At 42.6% G+C, this 19,551-nt stretch overlaps 1 protein-coding gene across 1 annotated transcript; it reads left to right on the top strand.

Annotated features, from left to right (window-relative positions):
* Positions 1-20: 20 nt before the first annotated feature.
* Positions 21-10,985, top strand: LOC118368686 (receptor-type tyrosine-protein phosphatase eta-like). The gene is made up of 12 exons (XM_035752987.2): positions 21-565; positions 667-737; positions 1,372-1,460; positions 1,827-2,442; positions 2,676-2,942; positions 6,736-6,993; positions 7,258-7,390; positions 7,801-7,943; positions 8,296-8,556; positions 9,715-9,987; positions 10,182-10,279; positions 10,649-10,985. Exons 2-12 carry the CDS (start codon positions 707-709, stop codon positions 10,724-10,726), a joined length of 2,247 nt encoding a protein of 748 aa, XP_035608880.1. The 5' UTR covers positions 21-565; positions 667-706; the 3' UTR covers positions 10,727-10,985.
* The last annotated feature ends 8,566 nt before the right edge of the window (positions 10,986-19,551 follow it).

Raw genomic sequence — 19,551 nt, 5'->3', positions numbered from 1 at the left:
ATCTGTTTTGGAGTGGTTGTTGATTCGAGAGAAGCTGTGGTGATGGCACCATAGCTTGTTGTGACACGATTCATTTAGCTGATTCTGTTGTAAAAACGTTTTTTTAACGGAACGTGGAGGGACCTAACTGAATTGATTCAATAGAAACTCTTGTTTTATTTGCAAATGTTCTGTTTGGGCAACTTGTTTGGACTAATGATTACATCCCATGTTGGGACAGTAGTTTAACCTGACCAGTTATAGCCATAGACAATAACTAGGGCACAATGTTTTTCCAGGTTAGGTCTCTGGAAAAAACTCCTGGCCCTAATCCCATGTAATTTGTTTCTCTTGAGCTCTTCATATGTTTTTCGATATTACTCCCTCTGAGTCTTCTCCCTCCACCCTCCCATTCTGAATGTAGTCTGTGTACCCATATTCAAATTCCCATTTCCCTTAAATGACCTAACCATCACAATAGGGGAATTTATGTTCAGAATTAGGGAGTGAGGAAGAAGGTGCCTGCACATTTCAGTAGATCAAACGCTGTGCCCGCAGTTGGTTTGATTTTGTTCCGCTTGAGAGGGTTTGTGATACTGATTTAAATCTGTTTATGTTGAATACATTTTGTGGATTTCAACAGCTACTTGTCTGATTAAATGTATTCAAGTGTGAATATCCAAATAGGTACCCAGAACGAAGAAGTCTGTATCCCATCTGTTGAAGAATGGACAGGATTCAACATCTGTTATTATGGGGTGAGCTCCTGCTTTTGACAAATGCATTCATTCTCATTTGTAAATGAATGTTTTGAAGGTGAACCTTGTCGGGTGTAAAGAAACAAGCAGTAAGTCAATTGTAGATCAGAGTACTATCTATGAAACAAATATTGTATTTGGCAGCTTAAACCACAAAGAATGATGCAAGAATGAGAGAGTTGCTTAATTATTCAAAATGCCAAGTGACATTTATAAGAGATATTCTGTTTGGGAATAATGTATCCAAAACATCCTTGAGTCGCTATCCGTCATATGAAAATGTCATGTAAAGACATCCCATAAATAAAAGGCATCCACTGGCACCCAGTTGTGTTGATATGAAATACCGGTGGCATCAATTTCAATTTACTAATCGAATCAATAACCCGTATTGATAAAGCGTCTATGATCTAAACGGCAAAAATGATCCTCGATCAGCACTCCTATTTGGAGATGTTTTATGAATACAAGCCTGAATGTTAGGAGCTAAAATAAATAACATTTTAACATGTGTTTCAAACCATGGGTCCTTCAATTGGCTGAATAGGGCCATTGATCAGCATACTGAAGAGGAAAATGCCTGTTAGCTGAATATGATCTTGAGTTTTCTCTCTCTCTCTCTCCCTCCTCCCAGCTGTGTTGGTGGTGTGCTGTTTAGCTGAGCGGCAGTACTTCCTCCAGCCGAACTCATCCACCTGGGAACAGGCCAGACTCCACTGCCAGGTAGAACACAAAGATATAGAGAGTAGAGGTCGACCGATTATGATTCTTCAACGCCGATACCGATTATTGGAGGACCAAAAAAAGCAGATACCGATTTTATATATATATTTGCAATAATGACAATTACAACAATACTGAATGAACAATTCACTTTGATTTAAATGTTTTATTCTGGGGGCTCCCTAAGTGTGTGCAGGTTTATCTCCAACCTAGCGTTAAAATGCCTGGTTAAACCAGTGACTAGGTTGAGAATGATGATGATATTAAATATTAGTGCTGGACTGGAACAAAAGCCAGCACCTGTTCTGGCCCTCCAGCACCCAGTAAAAGCCACCCCTGATATAACTCATAACTTTGTCATGTTAGGTGTGCTATAAAGACCTGGTGAGCCTCTCCCCTGACAACAACCTGCAACTCGTCCAGAACCTAAACTCTAGTTACTGGATCGGCCTCCGCAAGACTATGCGCAATGACTCCTACCCCTGGTCCAGCTGGTCCAACGGAGACCCCCTCACCTTCCAGAACTGGTACCCTGGCCACCCCGTACTCTCCAAGCCCAAGGACCATGTGATGAAAGTTAACTACGGCTCCAGCCTCCCCAATGAATGTCGGTGTTCCTGCACCAATGAGAGCAAGCCTACCAATGTTACCCCGGCACCTACTGCTGCCGGTAGCTACAATGATACTGGTTACGGTAATGATACAGATGACCCTTTCCCAGAGGATAAAAACATGACAAAGTTATCAACGATGGAAGCCATGGCAAAGATGAAAGTAATAGAGAAAGCTGAGAGGACAACAATGGCAACAGAGGTGACAACGATGACATCTGAAATGACTACGGGACCAACGTTCTTTACAGGAGTTACTGGTGGCATCAGTGAGACGGACACAGATGAGAACCAGTGCATAGCCCTATACAGTTTTGGACTTTGGTTTGATCAAATCTGCTCAAAGCCTACCCCCTATATTTGCTATGAAGGTAGGAGGGGTTTAATTAATTTATTTTTCTTCTTTAGAAAATGGAATTTAGTGTGATGTTGGCTTTCTGGGAAGTAGATTGAGATGCTGATGTTGGGGGGTGTAATACTTACTGGTAATCATATTGATATGTTTTCTATTTGACTCGCACCCTTTTCCCTGTCTTTGTCACCTTCTCTTACCCCCTCACCCAACCCACCCCGATCAACAACCACATCTCACCTGTGTATGTAGACCGTTTCTACGGGAACGCCACCATGACCAACAAGACCCTACACAACGGGACTCTGCACTGGACCCGCGGGCCTGGTGACATCAGCGACTACAGGGTGGAGGTCAACTCCTCTGACTACAACCTGACCCTAAACCACAGCAACTTGAACCGGACTTACTTGACCTACGACCTTTCCAACCTCACCGCCGGCACCCAGTACAAAGTCCAGGTGTTCCCCATTAAGTGTGGAAGGGACCTCAACCCACAGAATGTCTCCTTCTACACCAGTGAGTATGGAGAATAGCACTAGTATCAAATGTCACTGTTGAATAGGGCCACTACAACTGCTGTTACTGCTACAACCACTATTACTGCTACTACTGCTACTGTACAACTACTACTAAACTTGTAGTAGTGTAGATGCTAGATAGATAGAAATTACATGTACAGTGCCTTCAGAAAGTATTCGTACCCCTTGACTAATTTCACATTTGGTTGTGTTACATACAGCCTGAATTCTAAATGGTTGATAAAAAATATATATTTAAACCATCTACACACAATACCCCATAATGATGAAGTGAAAACATGTTTTTAGAAATGTTTGCACATTTATTGAAAATGAAATACAGAAATATCTTATTTACATAAGCATTCACACCCCTGAGTTAATACTTTGTAGAAGCACCTTTGGCAGCGATTTCAGCATTGACCAGTCTTGGGTAGGTCTGTATCAGCTTTGCACATCTGGATTTGGGGATTTTCTCCCATTCTTCCTTGTAGATTTTCTCAAGATCTTAGATGGGGAGTGGCGGTGAACAGCAATCTTCAAGTCTTTCCACAGATTTTCAATGGGATTCAAGTCTGGGCATTGGCTGGGCCGCTCAAGGACTTTCACATTCTTGTTCTGGAGCCATTCCCACATTGCTTTGGCTGTATGCTTGGGGTCATTGCAATGTTGGAATGTAAATCGTTGCCCCCAGCCTAGGGTTGTTTGCACTCTGAAGCAGGTTCTCATCAAGGATTGGCCTGTATTTGGCACCATTCATTGTTCCCTCTATCCTTTACCAGTCTCCCAGGCCCTGCTGCTCAAAATCACCCTCACAGCATGATGCTGTCACCACCATGCATCACTGTAGGGATGGTGTTAGACTGGTTTTCTCCAGACCACAGAATATTTTGCCTTAGGCTCTGAGTCTTTCAAATGTATTTTTGCAAACTCCATGCATGCTGTCATGTGCCTTTATCTAAGGCAGAGGTGGTGCAACTCCAGTCCCTGAGGGTCTGATTGGTGTCACACTTTTTCTCCATCCCTAGCAAACACAGCTGATTAATCAAATTGCATTCTAAACTGAAGATCATGATTTGGTGATTATTGGAGTCAGGGGTGTTAGCTGGGGTTGGGGCAAAACTGTGACACCAATCAGGCCCTCGAGGACTGGAACTGCCCACCTCTGATCTAAGGAGTAGCTTCTGTTCTTGCCACCCAACCATAAAGCCCAGACTGGTGAAGTACTGTAGAGACTGTTGTCCTTCTGGCAGGTTCTCCCATCTCAGCCAAGGAACTCTGTAGTTCTGTCAGAGTGGTCATTGGGTTCTTGGTCACCTCCATGACCAAGGTCCTTCTTGCTCGGTTGCTCAGTTTGGTCAGATGGCCAGCTCTAGGCAGAGCCACTATATTCATTTGTACACCTAGACTTTTTCCAAATTTTGTTACATTACATCCTTAAATTGTTTTTCCCCTCATCAATCTACATACAATACCCCATAATGACAAAGCAAAATATCTTTTTGTATTTAAAAAAAACTGATATCACATTTACATAAGTATTTCGATCCTTTACTCAGTACTTTGTTGAATCTCCTTTGGCAGCGATTACAGCCTTGAGTCTTCTTGGGTGTGACGTTACAAGCTTGGCACACCTGTATTTTGGGAGTTTCTCCCATTCTTCTCTGCAGATCCTCTCAAGCTCTGTCAGGTTGGACGGGGAGCGTTGCTGCACTATTTTCAGGTCTCTCCAGAGATGTTCGATTGGGTTTAAGTCCAGGCTCAGGCTAGGCCATTCAGAGACTCGTCCCTAAGCCACTCCTGCGTTGTCTTGACTGTGTGCTTAGGGTCGTTGTCCTGTTGGAAGGTGAACCTTCGATCCAGTCTGAGGTCCTGAGCGCTCTGGAGGAGGTTTTCATCAAGGATCTCTGTACGCTCCGTTAATCTTTCCCTCGATCCTGACTAGTCTCCCAGGCCCTATTGCTGAAAAACATCCCCACAGCATGGTGCTGCCAAGGCCCTTTGTCATTATGGGGTGTTGTGTGTAGATTGATGATGATTTTTTTCCCATTTTAGAATAAGGCTGTAACGTAACAAAATGTGTAAAAGGGAAGGGGTCTGAATACTTTCTGAATGTACTGTATATGCCTCATCACAATTCTTTCTCGGAGATCTACGGACAGTTCCTCGGACTTCATGGTATAGTTACTGCTCTGACATGCTCTGTCAACTGTGGGACCTTATATACACTCACCGGCAAGTTTGAGGCACACCCATCTAGAACCGGGTCTTTCCCCCACTTGGCTTCCAGAACAGCCTGAATTCTTTAGGGCATGGATTCTACAATGTGTCAGAAATGTTCCACGGGGATTTTGGTCGATGCTGACGCAATGGCATCCCACAGTTGCTGCAGGTTGGACAGCGGTACATTCATGCTGCGAACAGTCCATCTCATCTCAAAGATCCTCTATTGGGTTTGGTCAGCAACAATGTTCAGATACACTGTGGCGTTCAATCGTTTCTCAATTTGTATCAAGGGACCTAACCTGTCCCAGAAAAACATTCCTCACACCAGTACACCACTGCCACCAGCCTGTACCCATCCTGTACCACCAGGCAGGATGGGTCCATGGACTCATGCTGCTTACGCCAAATCCTGAGTCTGCCATCAGCATGACGTAACAGGAACTGGGATTCGTCGCACCAGGCAATATTCTTCACTCTTCAATAGTCCAGTGTTGGTGATCGTGTGCCCACTGGAGCCACTTCTTCTTGTTTTTAGCTGATCGGAGTGGAACCCGGTGTGGTCGTCTGCTGCAATAGGCCACCCGTGACAAGGATAGGTGAATTGTGAACTGTTTTGTCTGTTTGTGGCCCAACCTGTTAGCTTGCATGATTCTCGCCATTCTCGATTCCCGGGACCACCCATACGTAGAATGTATGCACACATGACTGTAAGTCGCTTTGGATAAAAGCGTCTGCTAAATGGCATATATTATTATTATTATATTATTCTCCTTACGACCTCTCATCATCAAGCTGTTTGCCCCCCGTAGGACTGCCGCTGACTGGATGTTTTTTTCTGTGTCGCACCATTCTCTGTAAACCTTAGACAATGTCTCGCGTGAAAAGCCCAGGAGGGCGGCTGTTTCTGAGATACTAGATCTGGGGTGCTTGGCACCGAAGATCAGACCACGCTCAAAGTCGCTCGGGGCACTTGTTTTGCCCATTCTAACGTTCAATCGAACAGTAACTGAATGCCTCTGCCTGCTTCATATAGCAAGCCACGGCCACACGACTCACTGTCTGTAGGAGCGATTCATTTTTTTGTGAACGGGGTGGTGTACCTAATAAACTGGCCTGATGACTGTAGACAGGTGTTACTTTCTAAATCATGTCCAAGTATTTGAACTGGCCACAGGTGGACTCCAATAAAGTTCTAGTGATATCTCGAGGATAAGCAAAGGAAATTGGATGCACCTAAACTCAATTTGGAGAGTCATAGCAAAGTATTGTGTATACTAATGTAAATTAGATGTCTGTATTTAATTTAATACATTTGCTAACATTTCTAAAAACATGTTTTCACTTTGTCATTATGGGGCATTCTGTGTAGATGGGTGAGAGAAATCCATTTAGTACATTTTGAGTTTCTGCTGTAACAACAAAATGTGGATTAAGTCTAGGGGTATGAATACTTTCTAATGGCACTATATGCGTAGATGGTTATGATAATGGCATAACAATGTTAAGGCATCGATATCAGTGGAGATGATGATTATGCTGACTACTGATCATTCATTCTCTCTCAGAGCCTGATGTGATCAAATACCTCAACGTCACCAAGGTCTCAGAAACCAACATCTCCCTGTCCTGGTCCGCTCCTGAGGGCAACCGTGACTTCTACTACATCCAGGTGAGGGGTCAACCTCATCTGAAAATGACCACACACACAGAGAGCGCTGTGGTGAAAGGCCTGATACCGGGGGGGTACTACACATTTGACGTCAACGCCAAAGTGGAGGACGAGTCCATGGAGGGAGACTCACTGAACATCTCCTCCTACACCAGTAAGTCACTGCAAACTGTTGTTAGTTGTTGATTTTCCTTTGCAAATGTTTGACTGGTTTTCCTAGAGGGACGTTTCTATAGGGGAAACCGTAAATAAGGCGTGCCACGACAATTTCATTCCATTGACAAAATGAATCTGACATGTAATTGTAATTGAAAGGTTAGGATGCAACCGCACCCCAAATCATTTTCATAGATTCAAATTTGTACATGACCCAGTGCAAATTACACACACACACACTGATCTCTTCTTTCCCCTTCAGAGCCAGGAAAGGTGTCAAACTTAAAGGTGTCTGATCCTACTGCTGACTCTGTCCACCTCCAATGGGAGCAGCCCGCAGGGAATATCTCTGGGTTTAGAGTGGACGTCTTGCATGAAGAAAACGTCAATAACAAGTTTGTCGGCTACTATAGAACAGTAACAAGTACTGTATGTAGGCTGCTATCAAGTATGTAGGCTATCATTGTTCACGTAGCCCAAACCAAACACATGCCATTTGACTATTTACTGCTAATGTTTTTATAAATCAAAAGACCCATATGTTTTTTTCCCCATGGGATCATGGGAACCTTGAGAACAATAAGGAAATTGCCACTTTCAAAACAACTGGAATTATTTATTTTTCCAATTTCCCAGTTGTCTTGAAAGCACCAAGTGCATTAAATGACCTGGGAATTCACATAGAAATGTAATGAATAGAACACACTCCATTCTCCAGCTATATGGAACAGAGAACAGTCTCTGATCTACAAGACGAGTGCGTGTGAACAGTATTGACGCAAGGCCATTGCTTGTTTATTTATAGGACGCTGAAATACATAGACCTGAACAATACAAGTCTACGGGTCACGGAACTGCCGGAAGGCGCCAAGCTCTGGCTGAGCGTGGTAGCACTGGTGCCCGATGCATCTGTGAAAGGAGAGCCCAGCACTGTGATTGCCTTCACCAGTGAGTTTGGACAGATGATAATGGTGTTGGGAGAAGTTGCCCCTAGACAACTAATGGTTGAGGTTAGGATTTGGGGAGGGGCAGCTGATCCTAGATCTGTATCAAGGGGAAATTGTACCCAGGATAATGAGGCATTAGTTGATTGATTGGATGTTTTGAGTGGTTGGTTTTTTGGGTGGTTAATTTGTTGAAGGGTTGCTTGATTGGTATGCTGGATAGTATCTTTGTGAATGATGTATAATAACTGTATATTATCATAGGAATAGCCGATGCGCTCAATTTGTTACTGTAATGTATTTCCCCTTGTCTCACATGACTCTTTACCCCCCGCTTTTCCCTCTCACCCCCATAGGTCCAGGTGGCATTACAGACTTAGAGTTGGTCCCTGCTACGTACACCATCAAGGTGACCTGGACAGCTCCCACGGGCAACTACGAGACTTTCAGCGTTCAGCTCAAATTAACCGCCTTGGAACAGGAAGTCGAAAAAAAGGAGCAAAACACCAGTTTTCTCTCCTTCACGGGACTGAAGGCAGGAGCCGAATATACAGTGACAGTCACCACTCTGAATGGGTATCTCAAGAGCCAACCAAGTAGCAGAACAGTTTTCACTTGTGAGTTATTAGTTTAACTCCCTTTCTCTCTCTCTCTTTGAATAGATGAACACAGTCAAGTCCAAAATGATTGGCACCGTTGATAAAGATGAGCAAAAAAAGACTGTACAAATACTGAGCTATAATGAATGCTCAACATTTTGGCGAAATTATATTATTTCATACTATTTTTTGTTTTGTTTTACAAATAATATATATTTTTTCTTTAAAAGATGGGGGCCAAAGTTATTGCCACCTGTTTTCAATACCTAATCTTGTGAGGATTATGGCACTGAGCCTTTTTCTAAAATGTTTTATGAGATTGGAGAACACATTGGGAGGGATCTTAGACCATTCCTCCATACAGAAACCTTCCAGATCCTTGATATCCTTCATATGTGCCTATGGACTGCCCTCTTCAATTAAAACCACAGGTTTTCAATGGGGTTCAAGTCCGGAGACTGAGATGGTCATTGCAAAACGTTGATTTTGTGGTCAATTAACAATTTCTTTGTGGATTTTGATGTGTGCATGGGGTTATTGTCTTGCTGAAAGAACCACCCGAGGCCAGGTTTCAGCCTCCTGGCAGAGGCGACCAAATGTTTGTCTAAAATGTCCTAGAACTGGGTAAAGCTAATGCCATTGACCTTAACAAGGGCCCAAGGACCAGTGGAAGCAAAATATCCCCATAACATCAAAGATCCACCACCATATTAAAGTAGGAGTGTTTTTTTCTTTCTTTTCTGCATATGCATCTTTCTTTCATCGCGAAACCGACCACTGGTCTGCGTGGCCGAAGAGCTCTATTTTCATGTCATCCAACAAATGTAAACGCTTGGAGGTTCTTAAATGCCATTGCTACTTGGATTGGAACCGGTGCTATGGTCAGATGACGTGAAAATAGAGGTCCCTCGACCATGCACACAGTGGTGGGTTTTGGGTCGAAAGAAAGATGCATGTGCAGAAAAGAACCCCATTCCTATTTTAAAATGTGGTAGTGGATCTCTGATGTTATGGAGATATTTTGCTTCCACTGGCCTTGGGGCCCTTGTTAAGAGACACTCCTATCCAGGATTTAAGTGTATATACTGGTAGAATAAAAAAAAGACTAGGGGATAGAAATGTTGACTTTTTAATGTTGACGTCTAGTCAATATTTTTCTCACCCATGTGCACACAGTTCCTGTCCAACCGGAACCGGCCAAAATCGACTCCTTCAGTGAGAGTCATGTCACCCTGTCATGGGGAGCCCCCAAGGTATCCCAAGGCGTAGAACTGACGTACCTGGTCAAATACACCACTGAATTCTGGAATTTGGCAAAGAATGTCGTTGTGAAAAATGCCACCACCTATATATTTCACGGGTTGCATGCTGGGACCAACTACGACTTCGAAGTACGAGTGAAGGCGGGAACCCAGGAAAGCAGTCCGGTCACAGTATCACAGATGACAAGTAAATGAAACAATATCTTGTTTACAAATGTAATAATAATAGTGACTATGTTTGTCTTTGTTTTTTGCTAATCATCACTCCCTTAAATCTCAACTCCCTACACCTCTATATTGCCCTTTCTCTCTCCTCTCTCTACTCTCTCTCTCTCCGTCCCTCTCTGTATCTCTGCCTGCCTGCCTGTCTGTCACTGCCAGTTGCTAAGAAGAGGGTTCTGACTATTACCATGAAGTGTTCCTCCAGCGTACCCCTCCACTGCGAGGACATCCGCACACAGACAGAGGTCCTGTCAAAGGTGAGGTCATCATCATCAAATCCTCCAATCACATGGCATTCATCACCGAACCTTTTAATCACATTACGTATGTACATTGTAGTCATTTTTATCAGACTCTCCTATCCAGAGCCACTTACAATGAATTGGTGGGACAACCGCATACTGTATCAGGGTCATTGCAAGAACAATCTTTGATTTAAAAAATGTAATAAAATCAGCGACAGGGATGCTAGTAAGAGTAAATAGAAAAAAAACTTGCCGAAGTTCAGTGTCATATGTGTTCCCCATCACATACACAATAAAAAGACTGTACAGAGTAAATCAAATGGAACGTTTTCCTATAACACATCGAATACAAAACTGAGTCTGTCCTTATTTCTGTTACAGTTGCAGGAGCATTTCCGCAAGGAGTTCTACAAGAAGATAGATATTGTGTTCTGGGAACTGGACTGGAGAGAGGCATAATATCTCACACAAGCTTGACCAAATACTACTACTTTAATACACATTTATGGGAATTTGCCGCATCACTTTTGGTCCCCTAAAATGGGGGTACTATATACAAAAAGCGCTGTAATTTCTGCACGGTTCACCCGATATAAATGAAAATACACTCAAATTAAAGAGTACAGAGTACATATCTACTTTAACCTCGTAGTCACTGTATCATTTCAAATCCAAAGTGCTGGATTACAGAGCCAAAATAAAAACAACTACTTTCCCAAGCTCACTGTATGTGTGTTGAATTCCTTGTCCTTGTTTTCAAGATGTCATGTTTTCTTTGCAAATGCATTTTAGTAACATATTGTCTCTTACCAATTGTCAAAATGAATCAATGAAAATGTACTTCGTCTGACTGTGGTGTGGATAAAACTACATTATGTAATCAACTTAGCTTTTCCAGTGTAAAACAAGTATTTTCTAGTAAGTCTCTGTGCATCTCAATCAAGAAGGCACCTGATGTTGAAGATGATTGGTTTTTCGATTCAAACATTTTTGCTTGTTTGACGCTATACTGTTTTTTTTTTTTTTTTTTTTTACAACATGGTCGGCCATGTTACGTGGGGTAGTGGATAACTATTGGACTATTTGTAGCAAATAGCAATCGATAACTACTGTATTGAACGACGATGCAATGCCCCAAACGTGTAATTAATTGGTGCACTAACCGAAAATGTAGCAATGTAGCGTTTTGCTCCATTCCAGTAGTTAAAAAACACAAGTGAAAACTAAGTGCTTAGTGAGCGGAGATGATGCCTGTCCAACATTTCCATTCTCTGAAACCAACCACGAAGCACAGCAGTTGTTCAAAGTAACTAGATAGCTCGGGAGCTAAATGGCTTCGCATATCTGTGAGAACCAAGGCTATCTAATGAGTTATCTTGTTGACCTCAGAATGTACGCATGGGTACTACGAGCTAGCTAGTTAAAGGGACATTCCACTCCAAAATCTAATGTTGTTAGATGTTTTAGACCTATGTCAAGATCCACATCCCATTACCATCAATTCCAAATGAATGGAATTGGACATTTCCAAACAATCTCTCTTTGAAGATGTGTTGCAACTCCCCTGTTGCGAGAAGTTCTCCACTATAGCCTGCAAAAGCATATCCTTTCACCGGTAATTATGACACTCTTTTGTTTGGAGGATGAGCAATGATGAAAGACGTGTTTTATCATCACAATTTCCTAAAACTAGAAACATTATGGGCCAGTTTCCTGGATACAGCGTAAGCCTTTTCCTAGTCTAAAAAACATTCTCAATGGAGAATCTCCATATAAATCTATTTTTTAGTCCTGATTGGGACTAATCTGTGTCTGGGAAACTGTCCCTTAGTGTATAATCAGCATGTGCAGTTATTCTCTCATTTCCTCATTGCATAGCATACTTGTGCCCTATACCAAAACCAACCCCTACCCCATGGCACTTATACCTTGTCCCCTGTGTCTTCTCCATAGGTTTCCTAGGAACACAGAGCGAAGGCTCCAGTGGTGTTCTGCCCCCATCTGACAAAGTCCCGACCAGCAGTGGATCCCCAGCACCTAACGTTTGTTCCGCAGCAAACACTTCACCCACACACAACATGTTTGACCTCACGGGCCAGATGGTCAGACTGAGGGGCCAGATGGTCAGACTGAGGGGCCAGATGGTCAGACTGAGGGGCCAGATGGTCAGACTGAGGGGCCAGATGGTCAGACTGAGGGACCAGATGGTCAGACTGAGGGACCAGATGGTCAGACTGAGGGGCCAGATGGTCAGACTGAGGGGCCAGATGGTCAGACTGAGGGACCACACCGTACCCTCAGTCTTCAACTTCCGCCAGAGGAGGAAGGTAGGTAGGTATACAATCCAAAAACATCCCCATGACACTAAACACTAGACGGTACAGAAACAATATAGCCTAGAGACACTTTCCTACCACAATGTAGTCCCTAGTCCATAGGGTAGCGTGGGATAAGTTGAGCCTTTTTTTTAACACTCAACATCATTCCATTAATGGAATTATACTATTCTTTCTAACAAAGATATCTACATATATTTCAGGATGTTGTGCATCCCTGGATATACTCGCAATTCATGTAAACATTGCCGTTTTGAAAACATAGCTTGCTCCCGGGAATGGGGTAAATTGAGCCGCAAGACATACAAATGTATATACTGAATGAAATAGTACTACTACCTTTTTAAAACCACATCTATCTTTATTTCCCAAACACTATTTGGGACAGGCATTTTGTCATTTAAACTTCTTTTAAAACGGGCTTAACACCTAACAAACACTTTACTGTTTTTTAAACACCAATCCCAGTGATAATGCCTTGCATTACGACTGGTAAGAAAACACTTTCATTTGCTCATCTTTCCATTAGCTCACACAGCCTCAAGGATGCACTTTCATTCTATGTTTAGGACCGCAGATTGAAGCTTATATAGACCCCAACCTATAGAACAATCTACTATATGTAACTTTTTGGGCACCCTGACCAAATTTACATAGAAATGTGAGTTATAGATCTGTTCTCATTAAAAGCACGTGGATCTGTTCTATGGTGTTATTTTTTTTATTTTTCTCCCCAATTTCGTGGTATCCAATTGTTGTAGTAGCTACTATCTTGTCTCATCGCTACAACTCCCGTACGGGCTCGGGAGAGACGAAGGTTGAAAGTCATGCGTCCTCCGATACACAACCCAACCAGCCGCACTGCTTCTTAACACAGTGCGCATACAACCCGGAAGCCAGCCGCACCAATGGATACACTGTGCACCTGGCAACCTTGGTTAGCACGCACTGCGCCCGTCCCGCCACAGGAGCCGCTGCTGCGCGATGAGACAAGGACATCCCTACCGACCAAGCCCTCCCTAACCCGGACGACGCTAGGCCAATTGTGCGTCACCTCACGGACCTCCCGGTCGCAGCCGGTTACGACAGAGCCTGGGTGCGAACCCAGTCCAGCGCCCTTAACCACTGTGCCACCCGGGAGGCCCCTCTATGGTGTTATTTCTATGCTTTCGGTTTGGTACACCAACTTCAGACAGCTGAAAATACAATATTTTGGGTTATGGAAAATATATTTCACAGCGGTTTAGATGGTACAATGATTCTCTACACTATACTTGCTTATTAGGGGAACTATTATAATTTGAGTAACTAGGAATTGGTGGAGCGATTTCAGCATAGTGCATCTTTGAAATTATCTACATTGGTTTAGAATTGTAATTGTCATTGTATTTTTACCTAACTTGCTTACCACTTTTCCACAAGGTTTCTTCCTTCACGGACTTCATGAAATGATGACCTCTTCCTAAATATTTAGTAAAATTATACATTTTGTGTATGGTTTCCCAGAAACAAGGGTGGATCAACTTACCCCACTCTCCCCTAATCAACCCTGAGTCCCTACCTCTAGATCAGGGTTTCTCTAACTAGGTCCTGGGCTCCCCCTTGGGTGTACGTCTTGGTGTTTGCCTAAGCACTACACAGCTGATTCAAATAAACAACTCATAATCAAGCTTTGGTTATTTGAATCAGCTCTGAAGTGCTCGGGCAAAAAAAAACAAATGTGGAGCCCCAAGACCCAGTTTGGGAAACCCTGCTCTAGACAGTAGACACTTTTGGCTAATACATATGAAAAAGACGGCAGTGCTTCAAAAATAGTTTCTCATAACCGAAGTTGTTCAATAGGGTTTGTCAAATGGTTATAAAAAAAACTCTGGTGCATATATTTGTGTCTGCCCCGCCTCATAGAAGAAGAGAATGGGAGAGCAGGAGGCATTGAGTTGTAATGAATCACATTGCTGATAGTCAACCTGCTGTGTGCCTGCTGTAGCACAAAACTGCCACTAGGTGTCCCCCTATTTATTTACCTAGATTCACTTATAAAGGATGGGAAAAAAACATTTGTCGTGGTTGAAGTCAATGCAGTTTTCCATTCAGGAATCATGAAGTCCATATAGAAAGCAATGGGGAATTTTCAATGCATGAAGTGAATTTCAGTTCACCACCTGAATTGCCTGAATTGAAAACTGAATTGACCCCATTCTGATTGTTACATCAATTGTGCACTTATTTTTGATACCCCGTTTCTCTCTCTTGTTTTCGATCCAGAACCCGCCCTTCATCATCCAGGGCTTCCGCTTCAGGGTGTCAGAGTCCACTGTGTCCCACGTTTGAAAGTTTGAATGAAACCTAGGTAACATCAGATTACGTACTGTACTTGCCCCATAGCATGAACTTGACTCTTATCAGTAAATAATTATTAGAATGTCGGTAGAATCATGAGATAATGCTGGTTTTAGGTTGTACTTTGTAGTCCGCCAAAACAAAGCCATTGTTTTGACTACTCCGGATCTGACTTAACGAACCACGTGATTGTTAGAGATAACCGTTATCGGTAGGAGTTTTATTTTTCCTGTGCTTTTCACCTATACTGTAATTGTAACCTATAAGCCTTGAGCACTCTCGTTCCCTCTCCCCAACAGTTCCCCAGCCAGCGTTACATCACTTCTTTCCAGCTTCGCCTAGCCAACGGCCGCCAGCTCTAGTTTCCCTCGAGTGTGCCGACATCCACTCCAGCCGCCGCAAGCGAGGGGACACACCCAACCCCTCCTACCAGGCCCTACCACTACCTCTACAAGCGAACGCGTTTGTTGTCTGATGGACAAGGGGATGGCGTTCCGTTACCTGAGGGCGGTGCACCCTACCCGGATCGGGGGTGCAGCTAGACAGGGCCTGGGAGGTGTGCTGCTGCCTGGCCTGCCTTCTTCACCGCCCTCAGGGAGTCAAATAGGTCCAAGACCAAGGGCCTCTGTTACAACTATCTCTGCGAGCAGGCCCAGACCAACTACCTCCATGAGGAGGCCCAAGCTACCACCTGCATGTGAGGAGGCCCAGACTTCAACTAAAAGTTGCGTGGGCCTCCTGAAAGATGTTTTGAGTTTAAAAAAAAATGTTTTCTGAATTGTGTACAATTAATTGTTTATTACTACTGTTAAGACAAAATATAATTGACTTAATAACAAGACACCTTGTTCCAAAGTTCATAATAAAACTTTTTGGGGGACAAAGACAATGTTGTTTTCATTCCTTTTCAATTTCCTAATGCCGACTTAAATGAATACAATATTATTGATGAACAATTTAATTGTCAACAGTCTTCTAACAGGTAGATTTTAACAAACCTGATTTTATACCACCAATTGTATAATTAATTCTTAAATTGATTCCCTTAGAATCAGAGGAAGGGGAGGAGTGTACACTGAAAGCACTTGAGAGCTCAGAAGTTTTTGAGACTATGTATGAGTAAGAACAAGGAAAAGACGGCCAGCGTTCCAATGAGTGGAATGGAAACTTCACTAAGAAGCCCAGAGAATGTCAGCATGACACACAAAATCAATCTGTAGAATACAAATATATGTTATAGCAAATATACACCCCCATAGTCTACATGTTAAACAACAGATGTATGGAGTGGGTCACAAGGTTAGAATTTGTATGAAAGAAACAAATTATTCACAGCAGACAGCATCATCTCTCCCTGGTACCTCATAATACACAAACACCAACTCATGCTATGGAATGCTGTTTTTAGGTTTTTATTATCAAGCCATTCATAAATCAATTGTCAGAGTTGAGCCTCAAAGACTCCTCTCAGGTCACACAGACACAGATAAGCGTGTACTAATAGAACCCTATTCTATTGCATAAAACAATTGTTTGATGCAATAACAAGTATTATAACATAATCTTGTAATTTCTCCACCATTACATGACAATGATAATGGTTTGGCTAAGCAGACACTGCATCTAATTAAAATCCTCAACCAAACATTTTTTTTTTTCTTTTGTAGTGTGGATATTAATGATGAATACTGTACTGAGATAAATTGGATGCCATAATGTTGGTCACGGTTCTTCTTGTCAAAGCATTTCTATTGGCTCTAGCCCATCTCAGTGTTCAGACAACTTACCCATGTATCTTTTACATAGCCTACTACACTACAGCCTAGACTACAACCTGTATATACACTTTAATACTCTTTTAATGACTTCCCTATCTGTCATTAACTTCACTTGCTTTCATGCATCAATAATTACAACCCCAACAAAAATATTTAGTACAGTTGCTACCACGGTGCCTAAATCAAAAAGCATTGTTGAGATGTTAAAATCCGATAATAACACAATTTCATCTTGTAATTTGTTTGTATTTCTAATATTCCCTCGTTCTAAAAGCTACGGCACTCGGGACAGAGCCAGCGGAGCGACGGCATCAGCGCCAAGCGGACATCCACAGAGTCACCACCATGCTTCCCATTGTCACTCACTATCACTATCGCTGACCCATTTTATGACTCTTCATGAGTAGGTCTCTTCATGTATGAGAACACTCATTCTGTACTTTTACAGGCCCACTCCACCCTAAACAAACAGATTCACATGCACTCAATCTATTTCAGATGAGTCAGTTGACAATGTTATGATCTACTGACTCTTAATGTCAAAGTACATCGTGAATATAGGAGTAGCCGACAGGTTTTTATGACTGCGACCTGTTGGTTCTTCTTCTAGCGATTCCTATGAACCTTTCAATCCTAAACAAACATGACATCCTATGCGTTCAGCTATCTTGTCCCTGCCCTGTCTGCCTCACATACCATCCTCTCCCCCTATCGTGTAGACTCCACAGGCTGTGTCCAGAGCGGTGGCTGCGGTGCTGGGGGCATTGCTACTTCTTCTCCGTGCGCCTGGAGGAAAACAGGAAGTGGAGGGAGAGCTCCGAGTTATGTCAGCAGCGAGCAGTTAACTGCTCATTTGATTGCCCTCCAGCCAGCCTGGCTGCCATAGAGGAGCACACTGAGATGGTGTAAGGAGGAGAGGGAGGGATGCAAAAAGAGAGCGTTTGTGTGAGAGAGCAAACGATGTAACGTAGATTGAGGTATGTCTTTTTGTGATAACTCAATCTGACGAGAGGAGAGTGGGAAAGAATAAGATGAGCCAACAGGGTTATTGGACTCGGAGCGTAGGGTCTGTGCAGACCCGAGGGGGGAGTGTCTATTTGCTGTGGACTGTGAGGCCTATGGACCTTGGGTGTGTGTGAGAGAGGCGTTGGCCTGGATGCCAGGTAACAAATAACCCCAGTATCTGTCCATCTGTGTGAAACCCATTCAAGATCATAAACCACGACTAAGGACTTCACTGTGAATAATAATAAACATACTCTACTTATATCTCTTGTGGATATTGTAGGGTTGTATTACTGTATGCATAACAGCATTAGGTTTTTGACCTCTCCTGTATATGTTATCATCTCTTTCAATCATTTGTCACATCTGATGCTCAGCGTTCTTCCTGTTCAGCATTTGTTTATTGGTATCCACGGTGTTGTTTTCAATGTTTGTCATTTCACTTGAGCCTGGATGGGTGGGTGATCACACCATCATTGCTATGGGTGGGGTTGTACAGGGATACTGTAGGTGTCGGAGCACATCTACAACATCATAGAGCTGTTTGTGTGCAGTATTCTAACAACCACACTTGCGCTATGCAGAACTCTCACTTAGAGTTCACATATGCAGAGTGATACTCGTAGAAAATGTCATGTGGCCTTCATAAGCTCCCCAGACAATTATAAACTGAGTGTTATTTTTTGTCAAATGCAGAACTGTCAAGAAATGAGTGCTTCTTTCACAATCAGAGTTTTAGCACGTTAAAGAGGCTGCCTCATTTAGGAAGAATGATTCTTAATCATGAGGTTATGATGTCAATGTAATTCAATTAAATACTTTTCCCTCTTACAAGCAGTTAACTGCTAATTTGATTATTTTCAAATAGATTGAAGTCAAAACTGTAACTCGACGACTCAGGAACATTCACTGTCTTCTTGCTAAGCAACTCCAGTGAAGATTTGACCTTGTGTTTTAGGTTACTGTCCTGCTAAAAGGTGAATTAATCTCCCAGTGTCTGGTGGAAAGCAGATTGAACCAGGTTTTCCTCTAGGATTTTGCCTGTGCTTAGCTCCCTTCTGTTGATTTTTTAAAATCCTTTTTGTCCTTAACGATTACTAGCATACCCATACTATGATGCAGCCACAACTATGCTTGAAAATATGGAGAGTGGTACTCAGTAATGTGTTGTATTGGATTTGCCCCAAACATAACACTTTGTATTCAGTGCAAAAGTTAATTGCTTTGCCACATTCTTTGCACTATTGCTTTAGTGCCTTGTTGCAAAGAGAATGCATGTTTTGGAATATTTTTTATTCTGTACAGGCTTCCTTCTTTTTACTCTGTCAATTAAGTTACTATTATGAAGAAACTACAATGTTGTTGATCCATCCTCAGTTTTCTCCTATCACAGCAATTCAACTCTGTAACTGTTTTAAAGTCATCATTGGCCTCATGGTGAAATCCCTGAGCGGTTTCCTTCCTCTCTGGCAACTGAGTTAGGAAGGACGCCTGTATCTTTGTAGTGACTGGCTGTATTGATACACCATATAAAGTGTAATTAATAACTTCACCATGATCAAAGGGAGATTCAATGTCTGCTTGTTTTTTTTACCCATCTACCAATAGGTGCCCTTCATTGCTAGGCATTGCAAAACCTCTCTGGTCTTTGTGGTTAAATCTGTTTGAAACTCACTGCTCGGCTGAGGGACCTGACAGATAATTGTGTGTGTGGGGTAGAGAGATGAGGTAGTCATTCAAAAAAACATTATTATTGTACACAGAGTCCATGCAACTTATTATGTGAGTTGTTAAGCAAATTCTTACTCCTGAACTTATTTAGACA

This window comes from Oncorhynchus keta, chromosome 35 (genome assembly GCF_023373465.1).
Source record: "Oncorhynchus keta strain PuntledgeMale-10-30-2019 chromosome 35, Oket_V2, whole genome shotgun sequence".
Taxonomy (NCBI): domain Eukaryota; kingdom Metazoa; phylum Chordata; class Actinopteri; order Salmoniformes; family Salmonidae; genus Oncorhynchus; species Oncorhynchus keta.
This window is presented reverse-complemented; position numbering and strand designations above follow the sequence as displayed.